At 35.8% G+C, this 23,637-nt stretch overlaps 1 protein-coding gene and 1 pseudogene across 1 annotated transcript in view; one reads left to right on the top strand and one right to left on the bottom strand.

The window, feature by feature from the left end:
• LOC110223095 (small ribosomal subunit protein eS17 pseudogene) lies at window positions 1–1,516 on the top strand (annotated as a pseudogene).
• An 8,926-nt stretch (window positions 1,517–10,442) lies between these two features.
• The window catches only part of FOXK1 (forkhead box K1), a 113,320-nt gene continuing 100,125 nt past the window's right edge, over window positions 10,443–23,637 (bottom strand). Inside the window, exons 8-9 of the mRNA XM_021008419.2 lie at window positions 22,184–22,408; window positions 10,443–21,886 (exon numbers count right to left, since the gene is read on the bottom strand). Coding sequence (XP_020864078.1) covers window positions 21,669–21,886; window positions 22,184–22,408 — 443 coding nt within the window. The 3' untranslated portion in view covers window positions 10,443–21,668. The remainder of the gene's footprint in view (window positions 21,887–22,183; window positions 22,409–23,637) is intronic.

The raw sequence follows: 23,637 nt of genomic DNA, 5'->3' as shown, positions 1-23,637 counted from the left end.
TTAGATGAAAGTGAATTTCACGACGTCCCTACATACCCCACACCTTCCCCATGTTTGTATACTTTTCATTTCATGCATTCCTCCTATCATATGATTGAGTTCCTGCCCCTTCTTCCTCATTTCCAGTATACTTTCCTTTCCTTCTCATTTTCTTTATTTCTCAAGATGATTAGAAAAGACTAAAACCGTCCCTTCACCCTCTGGAGCCAACATGAGTCAAGTTTGGACCAAGACCATGAAGAAGGTGGCACAAGTCATCATCAAAAAGTACTACAACTGCCTGGGCAATGACTTCCACACCAACAAGCGTGTGTGGGATCGCCATCATCCCCAGCAAGAAGCTCCACAACAAGATCGCAGGCTACGTCACTCATCTGATAAAGAGGATCCAGAGAGGCCTTGTGAGAGGTATCTCCATCAAACTGCAGGAAGTAGAAAGAGAAAGGAGGGACAACTACATCCCTGTGGTCTCTGCTTTGGATCAGGAAATCACTGAAGTCCCTGATACTAAAGTAATGTTGAAACTCCTGGACTTTGGCAATTTGTCCAACCTGGAAGTTACCCAGCCTAGGGCTGGGATGAACTTCAAAACATCAAGAGGAGTTGTTTAATATTTACTTTTGCCTTCTTTCCAATAAACTTGGGAACTTCCCCCCCGCAAAAAAAACCCCACAACCCCTCAGGCATTCTGCCTGTCTAATTTATCATGACCTTTGAAGACATTAGGGTTATGAGAAGACTCTTGATTTTTTTTTCCTTATAAGGGTGTAAAAAATACTTAATCACAGAGTCCTTTCCAAAAATCAAATATATTTAGGTTTCTATATTTCTCAACTCCTGCATTTGCATTTCAGAGTATCTGTTCAGTTCTCCCCTTTTCATCAGAAGTGCTTTGAAGTCCTCTTTTACAGAAAGTCTATTTTTCCCCATAAGATTACACTTAAGTTTTGCCCAATAGATTATTTTTGGTTGTGAGCCTTTATCTTCTGCTTTTTGGAATACTGTACTGTATTCTAAGTTCTCCTCTCATATATAGCATAAAGTTCTAAGTCTTTTGTGATCCTGACTGTGGTTCCTTGGTATTTGAACTTTTTCTTTTTGTTATATTTTTCTTTGACCTGGAAGCTTTGGGTTTTAGCTATAACATTTTGGAGTGATTTCTTTTTCTAGTTTCTTTCAGCAAGTGATGGGTGTATTCTTCATATTTTCATTTTATGATGTGGTTCTAATAAATCTAGGCAATTTTGGTTTATGACAACTTGAATATGCTATCCAGGCCTTTTTTTTCCCTCATGGTTTTCAGAGAGTCAGATGATTCTAAGATTATCTCTCCTTGATCTGTTTTCAGGTACTTTTTTATATTGGATTTTTTTTAATCTTTTGATTTTGCGTTCATTTTTCTTGCTGTCTCATGGAAACATTTCCCCCCTTGTTTGGCGCATTCTAAATTTAAAGGAGTTCATTTACTGGGTAAAAGTTATCATCGCCCATTCTAAGGTATTAATTTTTCTTGCCATTTTTTCCTACCTAGCATTTTCTTTAACATTTTATTTTATAACTCATTTCATTTTTTCTAGATGCTACTGTAGTTCTTGTAGTCAGGACATGTTTTTCTCTTAGGCTTTATGTCTGGACTTGTGGAATTACTCTTTTCATCTAAGTTTTGGTCTTTTTTTTTTTGGTCTTCTCTCATTTCAAACAATTTCCTTATTATGTTTGGCATTTTCTTCTATTTACTCTTATCTTCAGCCTTAATATATGGATTGAGGTTTTGTGTTAGAGTTCAAGTCTGCTTTTTCCATACTCTCTTGGATAGCATGGGTAGGCTCTTTTTGGTCCTAGGTGCAGTGACTGAAACCAGGTCCTGTCTTTTTCAAGAATCACCTGATTTTGTCTCCTGCCATGGTTAGACTGTGAACTCCTTGAAAGCAGGAACTGTCTTTTGCCTTTTATTTCTTTTTGTATCCCTAGTGCTTAGCACAGTGCCCGTCGCACAGCAGGTACTCAAATGCTTGTTCACTACCCAGTTCTAGAGAGGTGACAATTTAAGAGTGAAGATCAAGATCTTTTTAGGGAGGACACAGCCAATACAGAAGTTTGTTTTGCTTAGCTATGTGTCTGTAACAGGGTTTTGCTTGTTTTTCGCTTTGTCCAAAAAAAACCCAAGGGGATGAGGAATGGAGGAAGATAAAGTGGATCTTTGTAAAAATAAAATACTTAATTTTTAAAGATTTTCAAACAAATGCTTGAGTAATTCAGGTACAGGCTGCTAGGGTACTGAAGGTTCCAGAGTCATCCTGCTTTAGGTGCTACTCATGCCATGGGTCCTCCTGTGGGAAAGAAGTGCTTATGGGCTTTACCTCCTACGTATCCTGGCTTGCCTCTGCTTAGAGCTCGGGGTCTTAACACGTTGAAGTAATTTATAGCTGATTCTCTATATTTAATTGTTCCCTCTGGTACTTTTTCCCCAATTTTTTTTTAACATTTTTATTTAAAGTTTAGGGTTTCAAATTCTATCCTTCCCTCCTCCCTACCCCCCAGCGCAGCAGTAAGCAATGAGATATAGGTTACACATGTACAATTATGTGAAACATTTCCATATTAGTCATTTTATACAAGAAGACTCAAATAAAAGAAAAAAATTAAAGAAAGTGAAAAATAGCATGCTTCAGTCTGTATTCAATCAATATCAGTTCTTTCTTTGGAGATGGATATTATGCTTCATCATTAATCTTTTGGGATTGTCTTGGATCATTGTATTGCTAAGAAACGATATTGCTGCTACTGTGTACAATGTTCTCTTCATTCTGTTCACTTCACTATGCATCAGTTCATATAAGTCTTTCCAGGTTTTTCTGAAATCATCCTGTTTGTCATTTCTTACAGCACAATAATATTCCATTAAATTCATATATCATAGCTTGTTTAGCCATTCCCCAATTGATGGGCATCCCTTTGATTTCCAGTTCTTAACCACCACAAGAAGAGCTGCTATAAATATTTTTTATACAAATAGGTCCTCTTCCTTTTTTTTTTTTTTGGATGTCTTTGATATATAGACCTAGCAGTGGTATTGCTGGATCAAAGAGTATGCAGTTTTATAGCCCTTTGGTGGCTATAGTTCCAAATTGCTCTCCAGAATGGTTGGATCAGTTCACAACTCTACCAACAGTGCATTAGTGGCCCAGTTTGACCATATTCCCTCCAGCATCCAACATTTTCCTTTGTTGTCATATTAACCAATCTGATAAGTGTGGGATGGCACCTCAGAGCTATTTTAATTTGCATTTCTCTAATCAATAATGATTTAAAGCATTTTTTCATGACTATAGATAGCTTTGATTTCTTTGTCTGACAGCTGCCTGTTCATATCCTTTGACTATTTACCAATTGGTGAATAACTTGTATTTTTATAAATTTGACTCGGTTCTCTATATATTTGAGAAATGAGGCCTTTATCAGACATACTTGTTGAAAATTTTCCTCCCCAGCTTTTTGATTTCCTTATAATTTTGGTTGCATTGGTTGTTGTTGTTGTTTTTTTTTTTTTTGCTAAAACTTTTCAATTCTATGTACTCAAAATGATCGATTTTACATTTTGTAATGCTCTCTGTATCTTGTTTGGTCCTAAATTCTTCCCTTATTCATAAACCTGACAGATGAACTATTCCATTCTCTCTTAATTTGCTTATAGTATAACCCATTATGTGTAAGTCATGTATTCATTTTGACCTTATGTTGGTATATGGTGTGAAATGCTGGTCTATACCTATACCATTTTCTAGTTTTCCCAGTAGTTTTTGTCAAATAGAGTTATTGTTCCAAAAGCTCGGATCTTTGGGCTTAGCATATACTAGATTACTTTGGTTATTTATTATAATGTTATTTGTACCTAATCTATTCTACTGATCCACTACTCTATATCTTAGCCAGTACCAGACTGTTTTGATAATTACCACTTTATAATCCAGTGTGAAATCTGGTATGGCTAGAACACCTTTCATTTTTTTCATTGATTCCCTTGATATCCTTGAGCTTTTGTTCTTCTAGATATTTTTCTAGCTCTATAATTCATTGAGTTTGAACAGCATAGCACTGAATAGATTAATTTAGCTATAATTGTCATTTTTATTATATTGGCTTGGCCTATCCATGAGCAATGAATATTTTTCCAGTTGATTAGATCTGACTTTATTTGTGTGAAGTGTTTTATAGTTGTATTCATATAGTGCCTGGATTTATCTCAGCAAGTAGACTCTCAAATATTTTATACTGTCCATAGTTATTTTAAATGGAATTTCTCTTTCTATCTCTTGCTGCTGGACTTTGTTGGTAATACATAGAAATGCTGGTGATTTATGTGGGTTTATTTTATAATCTTGTTACTTTGCAAAAGCTGTTAATAATTTCAAGTAGTTTTTTAGTTGATTCTCTAGGATTTTCTAAGTATACCATCGTATCATCTGCAAAGAGTGATAATTTTGTTTCCTCATTGACTATTCTAATTCCTTTAATTTTTTTCTTCTCTTATTGCCACAGCTAACATTTCTAGTACAATATTAAATAATAGAGGTGACAATGGGCATCCTTGCTTCATTCTTGATTATATTGGGAAGGCTTCTAGCTTATCCCCATTACAGATAATGCTTACTGGTGGTTTTAGATAAATATTACATATCATTTTAAGATAAGCTCCATTTATTCCTATGCTCTTTTGTGTATAATAGTAATGGGTGATACATTTTCCAAAGGCTTTTTCTGCATCTATTGAGATAATCATATGATTTCTGTTGGTTTTGTTATTGATATGATCAATTATGCTATTAGTTTTCCTAATATTGAACCAGCCCCATGTTCCTGGTATAAATCCCACCTGGTCATAGTGTATGTTCCTTGTGATATATTGCTATAATCTCTTTGCTGGTATTTTATTTAAAATTTTTGCATCAATATTCATTAGGGCAATTGGTCTATAATTTTCTATCTCTTGGCTATTCCTGGTTTGGGTATCTGCACTATATTTGCATCATAAAAGGAATTTGGTAGGACTCCGCCTATTTTTCCAAATAATTTATATAGTATTGGGATTAGCTGTTTTTTTAAATCAGGCCTGCACAACCTGCAGCCCACGGGCAAATCCAAAGGATTTCCTCTACATACAAAGGATGTTTTCCTTTACATGCTTCATGGGCCACCTGAAATCCTTTGGTGTGCTGCAAGCAGCCCGAAGGCCACAGGCTGTGCTGGCCTATTTTAAATGTTTGGTAGACTTCTCTTGTGAATCCATCTGGTGCTGTTTGTTTTTTTTTTCCCTTAGGAAGTTCATTGATGATTTTTTAAATTTTTTTCTAAGAATGGGTTAAGTATTTTATTTCTTTTGTTAATCTGGGTAATTTATATTTTTGTAGATATTCATCCATTTCATTTGGATTATCAAACTTATTGACATATAACTGAGCAAAATAGCTCCTATAATTGTCTTAATTTCCCCTTTATTGGTGGTGAGTTCACCCCTTTCCTTTTTCATACTAGTAATTTGGTTTTCTTCTTAAACTTTTTTAAAAATCAAATTAACTAATGATTTATCTATTTTATTGTTTTTTTTTTCATAAAACCAGCTTCATTTTATTAGTTCAATGGTTTTCCTTCAATTTTATTAATCTCTCCTTTGATTTTTCAGGATTTCCAATTTGGTGTTTAATTGAGTATTTTTAATTTGTTCTTTTTCTAGTTTTTTTTTTTAGTTGAATGCCCAATTCATCAATCTGCTTTTTCTCTATTTTATTGATGTAAGCAATTAGAAGTTTTCCCCTACGTACCTCTTTGGTTGCATCCCATAAAATTTGCTATGTTGTCTCATTGTTGTCGTTTTCTTTAATGAAATTATTGTTTACTCATTTGTTTTTTAGGATTGCATTATTTAATTTCCAGTTAATTTTTACTCTCCTTCCACCGTCCATTATTAAATGTAATTTTTATTGCATTGTGGTCTGAAAAGGATGTGTTTACTCTTTCAAGTTTTCTACATTTAGTTGTGAGGGTTTTGTCCTAATGGTCATGTACTGCTGAGAAAAAGATATATTCCATTCTATCCCCATTCAGTTTTCTCCAGAGGTCTATCATATATAACTTTTCCAGAATTTTATTCACCTCCCTAACTTCTTGTTTTTGTTTAGATTTATCTAGTTCTGAGAGGGGAAAGTTGAGGTCCCCACTAGTATGGTTTTATTATCTATTTCCTCCTGTAACTGATTCAACTTCTTAAAAAATTTAGATGCTATACCATTTGGTGCATATATGTTTAGTAATGATATGACTTCTTTGTCTATGGTACCTTTCAGCAAAATAATTTCCTTTTTTATCTTTTAATTAGATGTAATTTTGCTTTTGCTTTGTCTGAGATGAGATTGCTACCCCTGCTTTTTTTGCTTCAGTTGAAGCATGATAAATTCTGCTCCTTATCTTTGCCCTGTATCTCTCTGCTTCAAATGTGTTTCTTGCAAACAATATATTGCAGGATTCTGGTTTTTAATCCATTGTTACCCACCTCCATTTTATGGATAAGTTCATCCCCTTCACATTTATAGTTATAACTGTGTATTTCCCTCCATGCTGTGTTTTGCTTGTTTATCCTCCTCTCTTACTCCACTCTTTCCCTCCTCAAAAGTGTGTTATTTCTGATCACTCCCCCCAATATACCCTCCCTTTTAATCAGTCTCCCATCTCCCTTCTATTATCCCGGTCCCTTTTTACTTCCTTATAGGGTAAGATAGATTTCTATATCCAGCTGAGTGTGTATGTCATTCCCTCTTTGAGCCAATTTTGACAAGAGTAAGGTTTAAGCTTTGCTTACCATACTACCCCCATCTTCCCCTCCATTATAATAGCTTTTTCATGCTTTTTTTTGTGGGATAATTTATCCTGTTTAATCTCCTACTTCCTTCTTCTAGTGCAATTTTCTTTCTCACCTCTTTGTTTTTTTGGGGTATTATCTCATCAAAGTCACCTTATATCTATACCCTGTCTACATATCCTCCTTCTAACTGCTCTTATAGTAATGAAGTTAAGAGTTACAAATATTATCTTGCCATATAGAAATATAAACAGTTTAACCTAATTGAACTTGTTTTCTCTTTCTTGTTTCCTTTTTACCTTTTTATGTCTCTCTTGAATCTTGCATTTCATGGTCATATTTTTTTATTCAGCTCTGGTCTTTTAATTAGAAATGCTTGAAAGCCCTCTATTTTGTTAAATATCCATTTTCTCCCCTTCCCCTGAAAGATTACATTCAGTTTTGCACGTAGCTGATTCTTGATTGTAATCCCAACTCCTTTGCCTTCTGGTATATCATATTCCTGGTTCTTTAATGTGGAAGCTGCCAAATTCTGTGTAATCCTGACTGTAGCTCCATACTTGAATTCTTTTGACTGCTTGCAATACTTTCTCTTTGATCTATGAGCTCTGGAACTTGGCTGTGATGTTCCTGTGAGTTTTCATTTTAGGATCTCTTTCAGGCAGTGATCGGTGGATTCTTTCAATTTCTATTTTGTCTTCTAGTTCTAATATATCAGGGCAGTTTTCTTTGATAGTTTCTTGAAAGTTGTCCAGGTTGTGTGTATGTGTTTAATCATGGTTTTCAGATAACCCAATAATCCTTTTATTATCTCTCTTGGATCTATTTTCTAGGTCAGTTGTTTTTCCAATAAGAAATTTCACATTTTCTATTTTAACTTTTATTTTAACAAAATGTCTCACAGAGTCATTAGTTTCCATTTGTTCAATTCTAATTTTTAAGGAAGTATTTTCTTCAGTGAGCTTTCGTACTTCCCATTTGGCCAGTACATTTTTTTTTTATCTTTCCCCTGCTATTGACTTTTTTCATGATTCTCTTGAATTATTCTAATTTCTTTTCCCAATTTTTCTTCAACTCTAATGTGTTTTTAAAAATCCTTTTTAAAAAGCTCTTCCAGGAATTCTTTTTGGGCCTGAGACCAAATTACATTTTTCTTTGCGAGGATTCATATGTAGCCATTTTGACATTGTCTTCTTCTAAGCTTATGCCTTGATCCTCCCTATCATCATAGTAACTTTCTGTAGTCAAGCTTTTTTTGTTTTGTTTTTGCCCATTTTCTGACTTTTTTGTGACTTAGTGTTTTTATGACAGTTGGGCTCTGGTCCTGCACTGTTCCAAGCTTTTTGTGCTAGGGTTCTGGGTCTTACTCCTGGTTTTCACTGGGCTTTAGGGCTCAGCTGCTTGCTTTGTCTGGAGGGTACTCCCTTTGGCTTATACTGGGTGGGTGGGGGAGGTGTGGAGCCTCCCTGTTGGCCTCACCTGGGTGTGGGGTTTAGCTGCTGGTCTGCTTCAGGTGTGGGGCATTGCTGCTGGGTTGCTATGGAAACAGGGACTCTTTGCCTGTTGGCCCCAGGGATGGGGTCTCAACTGTTGGCCAGCCCTGGGGCAGGGCTTCACTACTGGTTAGCAGTGGCATCAAGGCCTTGCTTGGTAGCTTGTGCTGGGGGTTGGGTCACTGAGGTGGGGCCTTGCTATGTTGCACAGACTGCTCAGTTGCCTAGGGGGCTGCTGGTTTGCAGGAGAGTGGGACCTGGCTTGGTGGATGGCTCCAGGCCCCTTGCTGTGAGGCTGGCTGCTGCTGCTCCTGAGACAGACCTTTCCTCCTGTGCTGGTATGTTGCTTCCCTACTCCTACATAAAGTCTGAGGCAGTTTTCCAGTTGTGTGGAGTGGAATTTGGGAGGACTTCAGAGTGTTCCTTCTTCATTCCACCATCTTGGCACCTTAAGTTGTGAAACCCCTCTGGTGCTTTTTAAAGGCTTTTCTGGTGTGTTTAGGGATCTAGGCTCCTCTAGGTGCACACACTGCCATCTTCCCTTACCTGCTCCTGTAGGTCCATATTTATCCTTAACAAACTGGTTTATTTAGCAGAATGTTAAAATGACTGATGCTTTTGTCATTTTAGGGGTACTTATTTTTCTTTTTTTTACATTTACCACTAAAGCCTTATACTCTGATGCTTTATTATGGGAAAAGGGTGACATCAGGTTCTCAAAGACAATTCGAGTGCAGAAGTATGATAAGTCTAGATATCACAGGCCCAGCACTATATCTGTTGAAGAATCAACCTAACTAAATCACAGAGGCTTGTTACCAGATTGTCCACACTGAATTTTTTGGCTATAGCAACTTTTCTTCTTCGTTTTGCTTTTTGGTGAGGCAGTTGGGGTTAAATGACTTGTGCAGGGTCACACAGCTAGTAAGTGTCATGTGTCTGAGGCCAGATTTGAACTCGGGTCCTCCTGACTCCAAAGCTGGAGCTCTATCTACTGTGCCACCTAGCTGCCCCTACAGCAACTCTTAAAGACCATTTGTCTTAAGCGATTTCAGTTTTTTATCTTGATTGATTTGAGGCTACTTACACCAATTATATCACAGGTTCTTTAAATAACATATGAAAGGGACATTTTTGTGATTTAAAATCAGCCCTGGCAACTAAAGAGACAAGCAAAATTTATTACTGCATCTTAATACACCTACAACATATCCTAATATTTTAAAAGTTCTATAATACCAATAGTGGCCATTAGGTTAAGTAACAAATACATTAGGTTGAAAAGTGTTCTCATGTGGGAAATTGGCTAGTATAGATTACAGTTAGTTAACATACTTTAGGAATTAAACCACCAGAAGGTTCGGGGCTTCCGTGCCAAGGCTGGGCAGGGGAAAGACTTCAGCCATTTATGAGGCTTTATTAGAGTACGTCAAATAACAGGTGCTGCTGTATATTTCCAATGATATTCCTATCAGTGATGGTCTGCATTTGGCGTCATCCTCCTTACTCGTGGCATGTGTTATCTTGTCTATGAATCTTGGTTGGGACATGTGATTTCACTGTTGCAGAAATCCCTGGTGAACAAATTCTCCCTCTATCAAAGAAGACAGACAACTGTTCTGCATGTTTAGTCTCACAGGGCTGTCTGAAGTTAACTGAATTGTTTAGGGTCACACAGCCAGTATGTGTCAGAGGTGACACTTGAACACAGATCTTGACTCAGTTCAACTCTACCAATGTATCATGCTGTCTTGGCATATATTGCTGAAGGTGATTTAAAGCTTTAAATTAAGTTCATAAGAAAATGGGTCACAAGTCATTTGCTTCTGTTTCTTGTGAAAGAATCTAATTTCTTTTTCTCCAATAAGCTTCACAACTTCATGTATTTATACATCTTTGGTTAATATTCAACACAAAGGTCCAGCAACTGTGAAATGAGTTCTTTAGGAATAAATAAAACTCCAAAGGCTCACAAGGCAATCTTGAAGTCTATATTGCTATAAACCCCAGAGACTGAATCCACTGAATGATTTTGCTGTTTTGCCTCTCTTTCTAAACCTGAATAGCCAATTAGTCAAATGAGCTCACTGGAGGTGTAGGGTTAGATAAGTTATTATCTTTATTCTTTCTTGTTTTTGGAAAAACTTAAAATATAATGAGTTTGCTGACCTCACATCAGGATTCATAATACAGATCTTACACAGGAAATGGCAAGAAAAAAATTCATCCTATACACGTAGCTAAAACTTTAGATATGGTAAATTTGAAAAATGTAAACCAAATGAAACGTACTTAGCGAAATGAGATACTGATTCAGAGTCATGAATACTAGAAAGCCTTGATACCAGAAACATTTGGTCAACATACATCTTTATAAAAAATTCAAGGCAGGGATAAAACAAAAATATAACTCTTAACTAAAGGTTTAAACTTCAGCTGAATAAACACTTTACTGCAACTACTTAAATACTACTTGAACATTTACTGTTTTAGGGCATCACATAGAGAGCATGTACAGCATGATCACTAAAATAAGCAAAGCCAACCTAACAAACAGGAATACATAAAATGAACAGAATGAGGCAGATATTGGTGGGTTTGTTTCCACTTGGCTCTGTTTAGAAGTAAAATAGAAGACAGTAAAAATCTATCTCAGACACTTCTCATCCAACTGATTTTCCTAGGGTATCTTCTAGATAAAGGTAGGGGGACAGAAGATTTTCAAGGAGTCTTTTACCCATCAACGCCACCAGGAGTGTACCAGGAGTGACTTTAGACGTGTCTATCATCTATCCTCTACAGAGCTGATGTATGTAGGTGTACTGGAGATACAGATGTATTTCCCAGCAAACTGGAATTAGGTACTACTCTGGAAAAGCAGTAGAATGAGAAGGGTGGTGAAAAGAGTGGGGTGAAGAAGGGTGGGGAGAAGTTGGGTGGAGCAGAGGGGTGAAGAATGGATAACTGAATTACATGTTAACAATTTTGAAGTTTTAAATATTTAGTTTCAATGATTTTACAAAGCAAGTGAGTAGCCTATGAAACAAAGTTCTCTTCTCGAGTGCCTAATCCCATGTAATGCCAAGAATCTAAGAGCATTAAGCGACCCAAAACACCAATATCATACATGTCCAGGCCAAAGCGGAACTGTTTGCCCAAGAAATATACTGTGATTGAGCACATGTGGAGTGTCTTCTCTGCCAAACTGAGTCTTTCTAGTACTAGGATCCAAAGAAAAAATAAAAGAGGACATATTTTTATCATTCATTGTCCTTTAACCTTCAGGAACATCAATATAAACAGTTCTAACTCAAAATAATTAGAACAAATTGCTATAAGCCAGGAACTGTTGGAACCAAGATTTCCTATACATACTATTTAAAAGGACTACAAACTGTTTTTTGGGTGTCATTTCTTTAATATATAATTTTATTTCTGGTTATAGAAACAAATGCTAAGAGGAGAAGCAAAACTTCTCCCAACCACATACATCAATTTTAGATAACAGATAACAGAACAGTTAAAATAAATGAAAAAAAGTAGAAATCTTAAACTTTGTTATAGCTTTAAAACATTAACGTCTGATACAATTAGAAATCACATTCAGATCTCAAATTACTTTAAAAAAAAAGTATGGCTCCTTATAAAAAAAAATACTGTATCCCATTTGAAATGAAAACACAGGTCTAACCTTAGATGCTGGTTTTTCCGTCTTTATGATAGTCCTCTTTCCTCACCACCCTGTTAGCTGGTTTCTATACCTTTCTTAGTTTCCCAAAATTCATATAAACAGACCAGTTTGGTTCCCCCCCCCACAGATAGTGAGACATTACAATATGATATGACCTAAAATTTACATCCAATGCCATAGACCCAAGCTCCCACTTTACAGAGACACCACCTGCTTTTTAAAGCACTGATTATTAAACAAGTTGTGAAAAACACTTTAAACAGCCACTGTAAAAAAACAACAACAATAACAACACACACACACACACATGCACACATTCTCACACTCAAAAGTATCTTTACATGTTTGGATAAGGAAAAAAAGCAATCCACAAAGCTGGCTTTATCTTATCCACTCCCTTAAATTAAGTGCCAAACTGTCAGGCAAAGGAAGAGGCTCTATATATAGCTTCTCTTTAGTCATCTGTACATGTAAGGGATATATGAGGTTCTGTTTTCTTGAAGTTAGCCAAGCCCATGAAGATATTGTGGAATCTAGACTTTTTCCCCCCATCTTTTATCTAGTCTTCTGTGGTACAGGAAACAATCCACACAAAAAGACAGTAAATTTTAGGTAAAACTGTTTCTTTTTAAAAAAAAAGTTTTTGAATTTAAAATGTTTCTCCATTTGTATTTTTTTACATATTTAATTTCTAAACCAATTAGTTTAGCTGGTTAGAGAATAATGCTAATGAATCTAAGGTCATACCTTCCACTAGAGAAAAAAACAATTTTGCTTTGCAGCCAGCCAGATTTCACTAAACTTCAGCAAGCTCACACTCTGTGCCATATGTCACAAAGGCTAATTAATGAGAGTATGGCTGGTTCAACACACCCCATCACAACAAATGGAAACTCACTGCCTCCTGCACCTCATGCTGACCTGTGGGTTAGAAGCCTCTTTGCATATGAAGGACATCCAACATTTAACACAATCAATCAACTCTCACCTTCTGCATGTAGCAGATACATATATAGCTACATATCCTACAAAAACACAGCTGGATTTGAAAATGCCTATGCTGCCAGAGTGAAGAAAGCATTCCAGAATTCTGAGACACTTTAGTTCCCTTTAAAAAAAAAAAAGGTAAGAAAACAAAACTTCTCCACTTATTAGTTTAAAAAGAAAGGTCATCTTTGTATGGTAGAATTACCCTTTTAAATTTCAGAAACATTACAATATCCTTGATTTTTCAATGACCTTTTCAGAACTCCTGTGCCACCATCTGAATATGACTAGTCTACTAAAAGCTAAAAAATCAAGATTTGGCTGGTTTACTTCTCAATAAAGTAGAATGGGAACTCAGTTTGATTTATTCTTCACAAGCTATCTTTTTAATAGAGGTGACTCATTTTCAAACTATTGTAAATAAATCAGTTCCTCCATGACTCTATCCATGTTGAATCCAGAATTTGTTAACATTACTCTAGCTTTTTCTTCCCAGGGACCATTACTAAAGCTTGTGTGTAACAAGAGAATGCAAAAACTGATCATTTTTGAGACTAGCATTTCTCCCATAAAACTAAGTAGCTTTAAACCAAATTGTTTTAAAAAACTTTTTCCTAAAGTGCTGCACTGAAAATGTTATGGCCATTGTTTAAAAGATAAGAAAGATATGTGGAAATGCCTAAACTAACTAAATCCTAGAAAAAAGATTTTAATTGGGTTTCTGGATGAAATACAGTGAAATGCTTGGAAATCATTCTGTTCCTATTTGAAGACATTGCCATTATGAGTATGCCAAGTTAGTTACAACTTCCCCAAACATCATACAATGAAATTCATACTCCCAGGGTCAGAAATGAATAAAAATGCTAATCACACAAACATTTATAATGATTAACTTCAGGGGATGTCATAGACAAATGGGGGCTTAAGACTTCAGGGACAGATTTCAATCTCTCTAGAAAAGGAGAGGAAACAGAATTATCACTTGGAGTAGATGCGCTTATAACTGCAATGTCATAGTTTCTGAGTACAGCTTTAACTTCCTGTTTGGAGCTTCTAGTAAATTCAGATGAACAGACAGGGCATCAATATTAATTAATCCTGATATCCTCCCTTCTCTTAACTCTTGCATGTACTTTTCATCTAACTTCCTTCTAGTTACTTTATAATTTCAAGATTATCCCCTTTATTTATTATTATTATCATCCCTGTCCCTCCTTGTCATCATCAGAAGGAAGCTAGGGAAAGACTATTTCAAACAATTATAAATTTGGGTGATATAGTATAAAAAATAATTTAAAGGGACCCTAGGACTCAGGCATTCCGAAAGTGCATTCTCTTCTTTCTTTACACGTCACTTTACAGGAGAGATGAATTTGAAGATCTCTCCTAGAAGAAATATAACTTGTATATCCAGAACTATATGGAATAATAGGAGAAAAGAAGGTCTCTACTGGGGTAAGGAGATATAAAATGGAGAAATAATATAGTCCTGCCAGGTAAGAGAAAGGATATAGTTACTGGACATAAAAATCTAAGGGCATTAAGCTCAGTCTCCAATTCCTAAGCTACACTCTATATACTACATTTTCCTAGGATTAGAGCCTGGTTTTAATATCCATTTGTATAAAAGTAATTTAAAGTACCATTTACATTCAAAGGGGATAGTTATGCAAACTTACAAATTATGTTATATACATATTCATAAATGTATTTAAGAGAATCTGGAACACAAATATAAAGGAATTTATTTTCTGTTCTCTTAATGAATTATGGCTTGTTTTTGAATAAAGGGGTTAGGTTAGGATTTAAAGATCCTTATCTCTTGCTTAAGAGCAAGATTTTAAATAAAGTTATAAAGAAATAGTCTCCTTTCTTCAATCTGAGATTTCCAAAGCCACATTCTAAATAAATTTATGCCTTTAAGAAAATCAAAATTATACCTCAAATTCTACCTTCTGTCTTTAGCTTAAGAAATTGCTTTCTCAACACATTCAGTGAAATGGCAATATTTTAGACTGCAGTCAAGAGGAAACCTTAATGATTAGGTAATGAACACCATTCTTCCAGGCAACTGGGATGGAAACTTTGCTACAACTGTACTGTGCTGAGTAGGATCCTTGAGATGGATGTAATATGCCATGTAACAGGCAGAGAAGCCCCAACAGCTGCTCCAGGGAAGTCAAGCAGGAGTCACTTATTGGATGTGGATCCAAAGAAAACAATGTTCTGACCAAACTCCTCCCCAACACTCTGGGCAGCAGGAGCTTGGGGTGAGGTACATTCAGGGAGCAAAGGCATTGTCTGCCTGTATGAAACTATATACCACATGTTAGAATTCCTGTAATGCAACATTTCTAAGTTATTTACTGTGCACTAAATGTAGCAGGTTTCCACATTTTATAAAATGTGGAAAGCTGTTGTATCAAACCGAAAGAACAGATACAATGAGCATAAAGATGAACAGAATCATATCCTGAGTATTTAAAAAAACCCTGATGTGGAAAAAAAGGATATGGGGAAAGAACTTCTAATAAGTGTCATAAATATAAGGACACAATTTGGAAATAATGGGAAGTGGAAACACAGTGATTCTGGTTAAGTCTTAAAAGACTTTCATTGAAGGTTTATTTAAACCTTACAAGGAGATTAAATGAATCTCAGAAGCACTTGTGTCATATATATATATATATATATATATATATATATATATATATAAACAATTTGGTCTCTGTAGCAGCAAGGAAACTAAAATTAGCTTTTTATTAAATAACATTGTTCCTAGGTAATACTAAAATAAAGACAACTCACAATAAGGTTGTAGGTAAAAATTCTCATTATAAGAACAAACTAAGTTGTGGATTAAATAAGCTAGAGGGCTTTTGTTTTTATTTCTATTTCTGTATCACTAATGGATAACCCATGACAATGATGATGACACCATTTAGCATTCATATAGCCAGTATATTTGCAAAGTGTTTTACAACTGCTTTGGCCAGTCATTAGTTTTTAGCATAAGAGTACAAGAGACAGACATATGCACAATGGTTGTTTTAAATATTTTTTAAAACATCCAGAGGGTACAGAATTTTCCCTAAAGTAGGTATTATCTTAGGGAAAAGAGGCAAACAAGATAAAACTGGAACAGCAAAAAACAAAGAGAAGTACAGTTCCTTATATCAGATGAAGTCATTTAACTGCAAAACTTCTGAGTAAAAAAGAAAATATAACAATGCCATGTAACCTCTGCCCCTCAACTGCATTTTTTTGTTCAAATCCTGCATATTTAATAACCTATAGAAAGAAGACTCTTCTAATACTTTTTCACATTCAGCCAAATTTTGTACGAAAGATGATGACATGAGAGCTGCTGCTGGTCTCCAAAGCACAAGTATAAAGTAAAAAGACATATAACATTTCAGAAAATACAAAACAAAAAAGGCTCTCTCTCTGATCAGAACTCTCCAAATTACCTAGCAAGTAATGCTGTTACTTATGCTGAATGAAAAGGATATAAAGAAAATCAATTTCTAATAAAACTAGTTGATCCCACACAACTCACTTTGAAATATCACCTTCATGGTAGTCCTTAATTATTTTGAAGAAATAACAAAAGTCAGATGAAATTCCATCCCACTCTGCCCAACAAATTACTCCAACGACAGTTAATGGAATATGTCTCATGGCCTTAGGACTAAAAGAGTTGTCATGCAAAATGCTTGTACACCCATATATAGCAGTCTAAATAATAACACTGTCACTTAGGTTTGAATAGTATAAGCATGCAAGTGTAATGATTGTGATATTCTTTTTACGTCTAAATTTTTTCTTTTACTTTTTTGTTTTTTGGGAGGAGGGAGAAGAGAGGAAGAAAGCAGAGGTAAATGAGAAAAAAAAAAAGGACCTGTGAGCAGTTTACACTGAATCACAAAATCAGATGCCCTCAGGAAAACTGACAGGATATTACTCCAGACTTAGAAGTCACTATTCATTCTACTTTTTATTTATTCCCATCCATTTATCAGAAATGCTTCTAATCTCTTCTCTGAGCAATGGATTCAGATCACCTTAACATGCAATTCATCTGGGGGGTAAGCTACCAGTGGGCAAACCTGAAAGCCCTAGCTACCGTGGTAATGTACATAACAGAGAAACAAAGACAAGAGGAAAAAGTGTGTCTGGAACACGATTTTGGTACATTTAAATGAATTTTGTTTTTAAAACTAAGGCAGCTCTCCCAATTTAAGGGGGGCGGGGAGGAGGGAGCTAATTTTTTTCCCAAACCAAATGAGGGAATATATTTGTAATATATGTATATTTAGAAAATTCAGAAGAAATAAAAGAATGAGCCATCTGAATCCCCAAAAATCATTTAAATTATACTATTTTACATTCTGCTTACAGGAAAAAGAACTGAGACTTGGATAAAATATCATCATAAAAAATCACAGAGCAAAAAAAAAAAGGTAAGAATGGTTCTTGTTCTGATAGAACAGATAGATATTGTTCTGATAGAAAGAGGTAAACTCATGGAACAAAACATTAGATTAGTAAACTCCTTGAGGTTAGGGACTCATATTTCTTCTGTATCTACCCACAGTGCTTAGTATAATGCTCTATTATGTGAAGATTCAATAAATAACACAGAATTACTGACCTTTGGTGCTTAACATTAATCACATACTACTGAAGCATAACCTTTGGTTGTGATGCCTTAATAGTAAAAGGAGATAGGTGATAGTCTTTACAAACTGATATCCCAAATACCAACACACAGTTAAAAATTGTCTACCAGCTGTTCTAAGGGCTTGTCAATTGTGAAGTACTGTTCTTATATCAGCAACATCAACATCACCACAAAATACATTTAGAGAGAATGAAGAGGAGAAGGAATACAGGCAGGCTAACTGGCAGAACTTTTGGGGGTGGGTTTCTTATGTTTTATATATATATATATATATATGTATTTATTTCAGTATGTTTTCTTGGATTCTTAAAAAGTAAAGTTCTTTATAAGCAAATTTCCTGCTTTCTTCTCAGGTAGGAAGCAAAGAAGGGGAGCCATAAAGGGCAGGCAGGAGGCAAATGTGAACACATGTACCAGGATGGAAGGAAGATGAAGATGAACTCCAGGATTAGAGCAGCACCCATCAGACACATCTAGATACATACTGCTTTCCCCTGTCCCAAATGGTAAAGGTTCTTTCCAGGAATTTCTAAAGCCACCAAACATCCCACTTTGGCATTTCTGCCAGATATCTCTGCCACAAACACTGGCTTAGAAGATATAAGGCAATATTTCCTGGCTATAATCTAAACCTTTCTAAGGTTATTATAAAACAAAAGATCTATCATGGGTAATGATTTCCTCAATGTCCACCACTTTTCTCTTGACCTCGATCCTTTTTATTTCCTTCATCATGCAACTCTTGCAGAAGTTTAAGGTGCTAAAAATCTCAAGGGGAAATTCCTTCCATTGAAATCTTGCTGTTTCCCTCCTTTCCTATTCACCATTCTATTTCCCTTCTAGTTGTGAACCAACCCTTACTAAGACATAAAGTTTGCACAGATAAAGCAGTTAGTGCTTTCTGATGGCAATAAAACTAATTAACAGTTGGGAGCAATAAATTCAGATGAAGCAAAAGACAGAAACAAATATTTTTAAAAATATGTAAGCCACCATTTTCTGCTAACCTCTCAATACGGAGTGTTCTTTACCGAAAATCCCAGCTTGGAAAAGAGAAAGTCTGTGGTAGCCATAACTGAAGACCAAACATAGCTCCCACCACCTTAAGTCATTTCCCTCTTCTAGGCTATATACAAGGAGTACTTAGAACAAATACCAATTAAGGATGGGTAAAGAAGCAATTGGTGGCCCTAAAAAGTCACTAATTACAAATCCTCTAACCTGAACAAGACCCTGGTTTTGTTAGTAACTGAAGTTGTCAGTGCAGAATGAAGCCTGCCTGACATCAATTAATTTATCACTCAAGTCTCATTTTCTCTATCACTCAATTCTAATTTCTCTCTCTCTCTCTCTCTCACACACACACACACACACACACACACACAAATTTAAGAAAATGTAAGTGTGGAATGGAGCATAATTTATCATCATTAAAGGTGGGGAAAGTATCTCTGAGAACTGCATCGCTGGTTTTCTCATTCCTAGTGCTCTGAAACTTTTTTCATACTTAATACTGCATGGATGTCAATGTTTTTGTGACTGTGGTACCCTTTTAAAATTTAGTCACATATACATTTTCCCTTTTTCTTTTATTGGACAAAAGGGAGCATTTCAATGAAGGGCTCAGTAATTTTTTATAAGAGAAGCCAGTTCCCTCTGATCCTGACTGAAGAGGACACATGTAAAGGGCAATTGTGGTACAGCTCTTTTTTCCTGGCATCTCACCAGGCCACCTTCCTCTTAAACTTCTGGTTAAATCAAGGGGTTCTGACTGCAAATTGTTAATCTCTAAAGTGGGCTTAATTAATGCCCACTGCTTGAAATAATTAAAAAGAAAATAAACAGCTAATTCTTTTGTTTTAAAGCAGAACATTATTGGTTAGTTCCTAACTCCTATGAAATTTTCTTGCCTTTAATTTGTCTCATATATTTTATGGGGAAGTTTTGAACACCACTGCAGTTTTTCTAACAGGGCTTATAAAGATGAACTAACTCTAAACAGAGTTAACTGGTTGTGGAGGTGGGGAAAAGGAAGGTACTCCTGACTTTTTTTTCCCCTTAAAAAAATAGAAAAAGAAAAACATTTCCTGATACTTGAGTTTTGTGTACAACATTTTTTTTTCTCCTGATGATGACTGACTACTGGGAGAAGCAGCACCAAAATATTTAACAAAATAAGAGATAACTTTCTAATAGAAGCATTCCTTCATCCCTGCTGCACACTGCTCAGGAAAACAGACCAATAAAAATCTGAATAGACAATAATATTCCCTATGTTCCCACCTCCTTTCAACATACTTGACGTAGCTGAAACTGCCAAGTGTGCAAGTTTAGAAGGTATTTTCCTAAGAAACATATAGATTCATTATATCAAAGCACTTCATTTGCTTTTCTTCTTCAGAGAGCACTGCTATTTATTTACTTCTTTTTAGCCACAAAACGAATTCAGACAGACAGGGTAACTAAACCCTGGGAGAAGGAGGATACCAGTGAGTAATCTCATTATTTGGGAAGGTAGTTTCCATTACCTTGAATTGACCCCAAAGATTTTAGTATTTTAGATAAAAGAAATATTTTCCAACTGTAATGATAATCTGCAAAAGAAAACTGGAATTTGGGTAAAATTTAAATAAAAAGATTAAGATTATAAAACTGCATCCAGCTATGCTGAGACTATCACGTCTTCTATTAGGTTATGGGGAGAACAGTTCTGAGAAACCTTTGCTCTACTTTCTTTCACATCAAATGAGCCACATAGTTCTGTCTAGAAGACTTAGTTATAATGGAACTTTACCATTACTGCAGGGAAGACAGCACAGAGGCTCAGTTCTGATTAACATTCACTCCAAATACTGAAACCTGGATACTATTGTTATGATTTAGTCCATCAGCTTTTTGCTAGTCTTCCAACCAAAGGACTTTCTAACAGTACTAAGGCAAATACATGTTCTAATACAGGAAACTATCATAATTTCCCCTAATATGACATTAACAGTTATAGCTATGGATTAACTCCACGGTGTGATTAATGCATGCATCATGCATGTAAAACTAAAAACAAAAAGGCGGCGGGGGGGGGGAAGAGGAGAAGAATTCCCTCAACTTCTGTCCAAGATGTATATGTAGGCTTAGTTTAAAAACAGATGGTACATGTCTGAACAAAGCAAGAAACATTGTGGGGTCAAAACCAAACCAGTTAAAAACAATACTAATGTCAATACCTTCTCTTTTGCCTTTCTATGAAAAAAGACATTTATGAAATAACAAATTGGTCAATTCCTGTTGTTCTACCCCCTGGTCCCTACCCCAACAGCCTGCTCTCAATCTCCTACATAAATAAGAATTCATTCTAAACACAATTATTTTTCTTTAAAAGAATTGTTTGTTGGGTACCATACTACTTTAATGCTGTCACTATGTTAACCTGTGTCAGTCTTCTTGTGATGGTCAAGGCTGCTTCCTTAAGAACATCAATGTCAAACTCTGAGAGGCAGCATTAAGGCATTGGAGAAATAAGGAACCTTCTTCTTATGGAGCAGACATTTGTGATACATTCCTTGAGATACTGAACTGCAATCTCTTCCCCACCCTCTTGAAGAAAAGGCTGGGGAAAAACAGGAGGTGCTGAAAAAAAAAACAGAATTCCCAGCAGTCATACAATCAGTTGTCTGTATTTGTTTATGTGGGTTTTTTGTTTTGTTTTGTTTAACTAAAAGGTATGGAAGAGAAAACAAAAGTAAAGGCTGAGCTGAATTCCAGGTACAGGTACAGGTAGATGGAAGCTTTTCCCAAGCTTTCCCCAATCTGTTTGGCACCTCGAGATCTGATGAGCTGTGGAGCTGTCTTTCCTATCTCACGTTAAGAAAAGTGGCTGTTTAGGCAGTTACACTTCTGTTCTACCATTCCTTTTGATGCGCCTTCTGCTCCACCTATATTCCAGCTCCTTTCCCAGGTACTTCATTCACCGGTTCCTTGCCCTTGTGGGGTTGTAGATGTTATCACCCCAGCCTGTGCGACAACAGTTCCACTAGGTTCCTCCAGCCGAGGTCTTTTGACATCTGGCTCCCCTGAGGAGGCTGCCGGGTCTTCTGGGCCCACTTCACACACCCGAGTAACCACTACAGGAGTGGAGGAGCTAGCCTGGGCTGCGAGAAGTTGCAGTGGGTTTGTAAGGGCTGGGAATTGAAGAGACATAGATTTAATATGTAAAATTAAGACCAACACTTGTTCTTCTGAACAAAGGTCAAAACCAAACCACCTATGTGGTAACTGAGTAAATGACAGAGAAAAGAAGCTTACCACTACACTCAAAAATTATGATGGAAAAATCTACAACATACTTAACTTGAGGATAAATGACAGCTGTACTGAGCAAAACATTCCACATTTTGTATTTACCACAGCAAGAGAAGTGAGAAAAATCTAGGTAATAAAGTGGAAGAAAATGAATGCAAAGACTACTAAAATCTTACCATAAGAAGTGCCAGTGATGCTGTTGGTAGGAACAGCATGCTTTCCATTTTGTGTCACTGCCCTAACCGGGAGCTGGTGTTGCCCAATGGTCACTGGTGTTGCTGGCTGAAGTATTGTAACTGTTTGTCCTGGAACTCCCTGAGCCATCTGACTGGCAACCGTCTGGATGACTCGGCTGGCAGTTGGAATTGTTGCGAATGCAATCGTAGGCTTATCTTCCAATGCTAACGAAATTTAAAGAACATTATATTATAGACAAACTAACAGAGGCATTTCTCTTCATTTTTACTTGACACAAACACATCAGAACTGCTAAAAAAAGAATAATGTAATTCAAATTCAGTAACAGATTCTATGTCTTGGGTAACAACACGGCAGACAGAGTTTCAAGGTACTCAATCACTTAATACACTATTTGTTTAAGGAATGTTGACTGAAAATGGGAAAAGATTTAGAATCCTTTTTAAGCAGAAATTTTTCAGATTTCAAGTACACTGTCAGAAGGCCACGACATTCCACTAAATGAAAAGGTCAAGAATCCCCTATTATTTCCCAATAAATTGAATGAGATATTTCCTATACAGCACATAAGTTAGTCTTAAACAAATTTACATCACTTTTAAAAAAACATTAAATAGCTGTCTGATGGTTTTTATGTATCAACAGTACCACCTTCTCCAAACAAATGACAAAACTAATAACCCCATAACGTTTCTTCATCTGATTAACATAATCACTCAAATTTCAAATATCCATAATTTGATTTTAAAAACATAATGTCAACAATGTTTCTATTTGCCTGAAGTGTTACAAAAGCAGTTACTCACAAAAATGCAATTCTCCTACTGATAGTCCCACAAAAATACTGTGAAGAAATAGAACAAAGCGATCAAAAGATAACAACTAAGAGATATTACTTATTTTACAAGAGCTGAGTCAATTTTTCTTTTCTTCTCTTTTTTTTGTGTAGTGACTTAAATTTTATAAGATATCCCACTAAGCTCATGAAAGTCTGAATTTCTAGTTTGGCAATGAACTATTCATTTTAAATTACTTCTACAGCCTCTTCACTAGAGGTCCTATTGCTATAACTACTAACTCATTTCCACAGGCTGATTCTTTTTATGTTAAAAAAATTTATATTTCAATTTCAGAAAAGATCCAGACAGTGAATATAACTGTGAAGAAAAACTACCAAGTATTCAAAGAAACCTCTGTTTTGTGACCTATTTAAATAGAGAGCAGAATTTGTAATTTAAAAAAAAGAGTACAATTAATACAAACAGTTCATGGGTTGAAGAAATGGTTTTAAAAAATCATCTTCACATTATCTGCTACTATACTTCTGCCACAACTCATCCGTGTTTCCACTACTGTGCTCTTTGATGTTTCAGAAACCAAGCTCTAATTCAGTTTATATTTTACAAAGGCCAAAGTTGTCCACATCAAGATC

Source organism: Phascolarctos cinereus, unplaced genomic scaffold (assembly GCF_003287225.1).
Source record: "Phascolarctos cinereus isolate Bilbo 61053 unplaced genomic scaffold, phaCin_HiC Scaffold_4;HRSCAF=312, whole genome shotgun sequence".
NCBI lineage: Eukaryota > Metazoa > Chordata > Mammalia > Diprotodontia > Phascolarctidae > Phascolarctos > Phascolarctos cinereus.
Note: the sequence above shows the minus strand (reverse complement) of the source record. Positions and strands in the feature narration are given on the sequence as shown.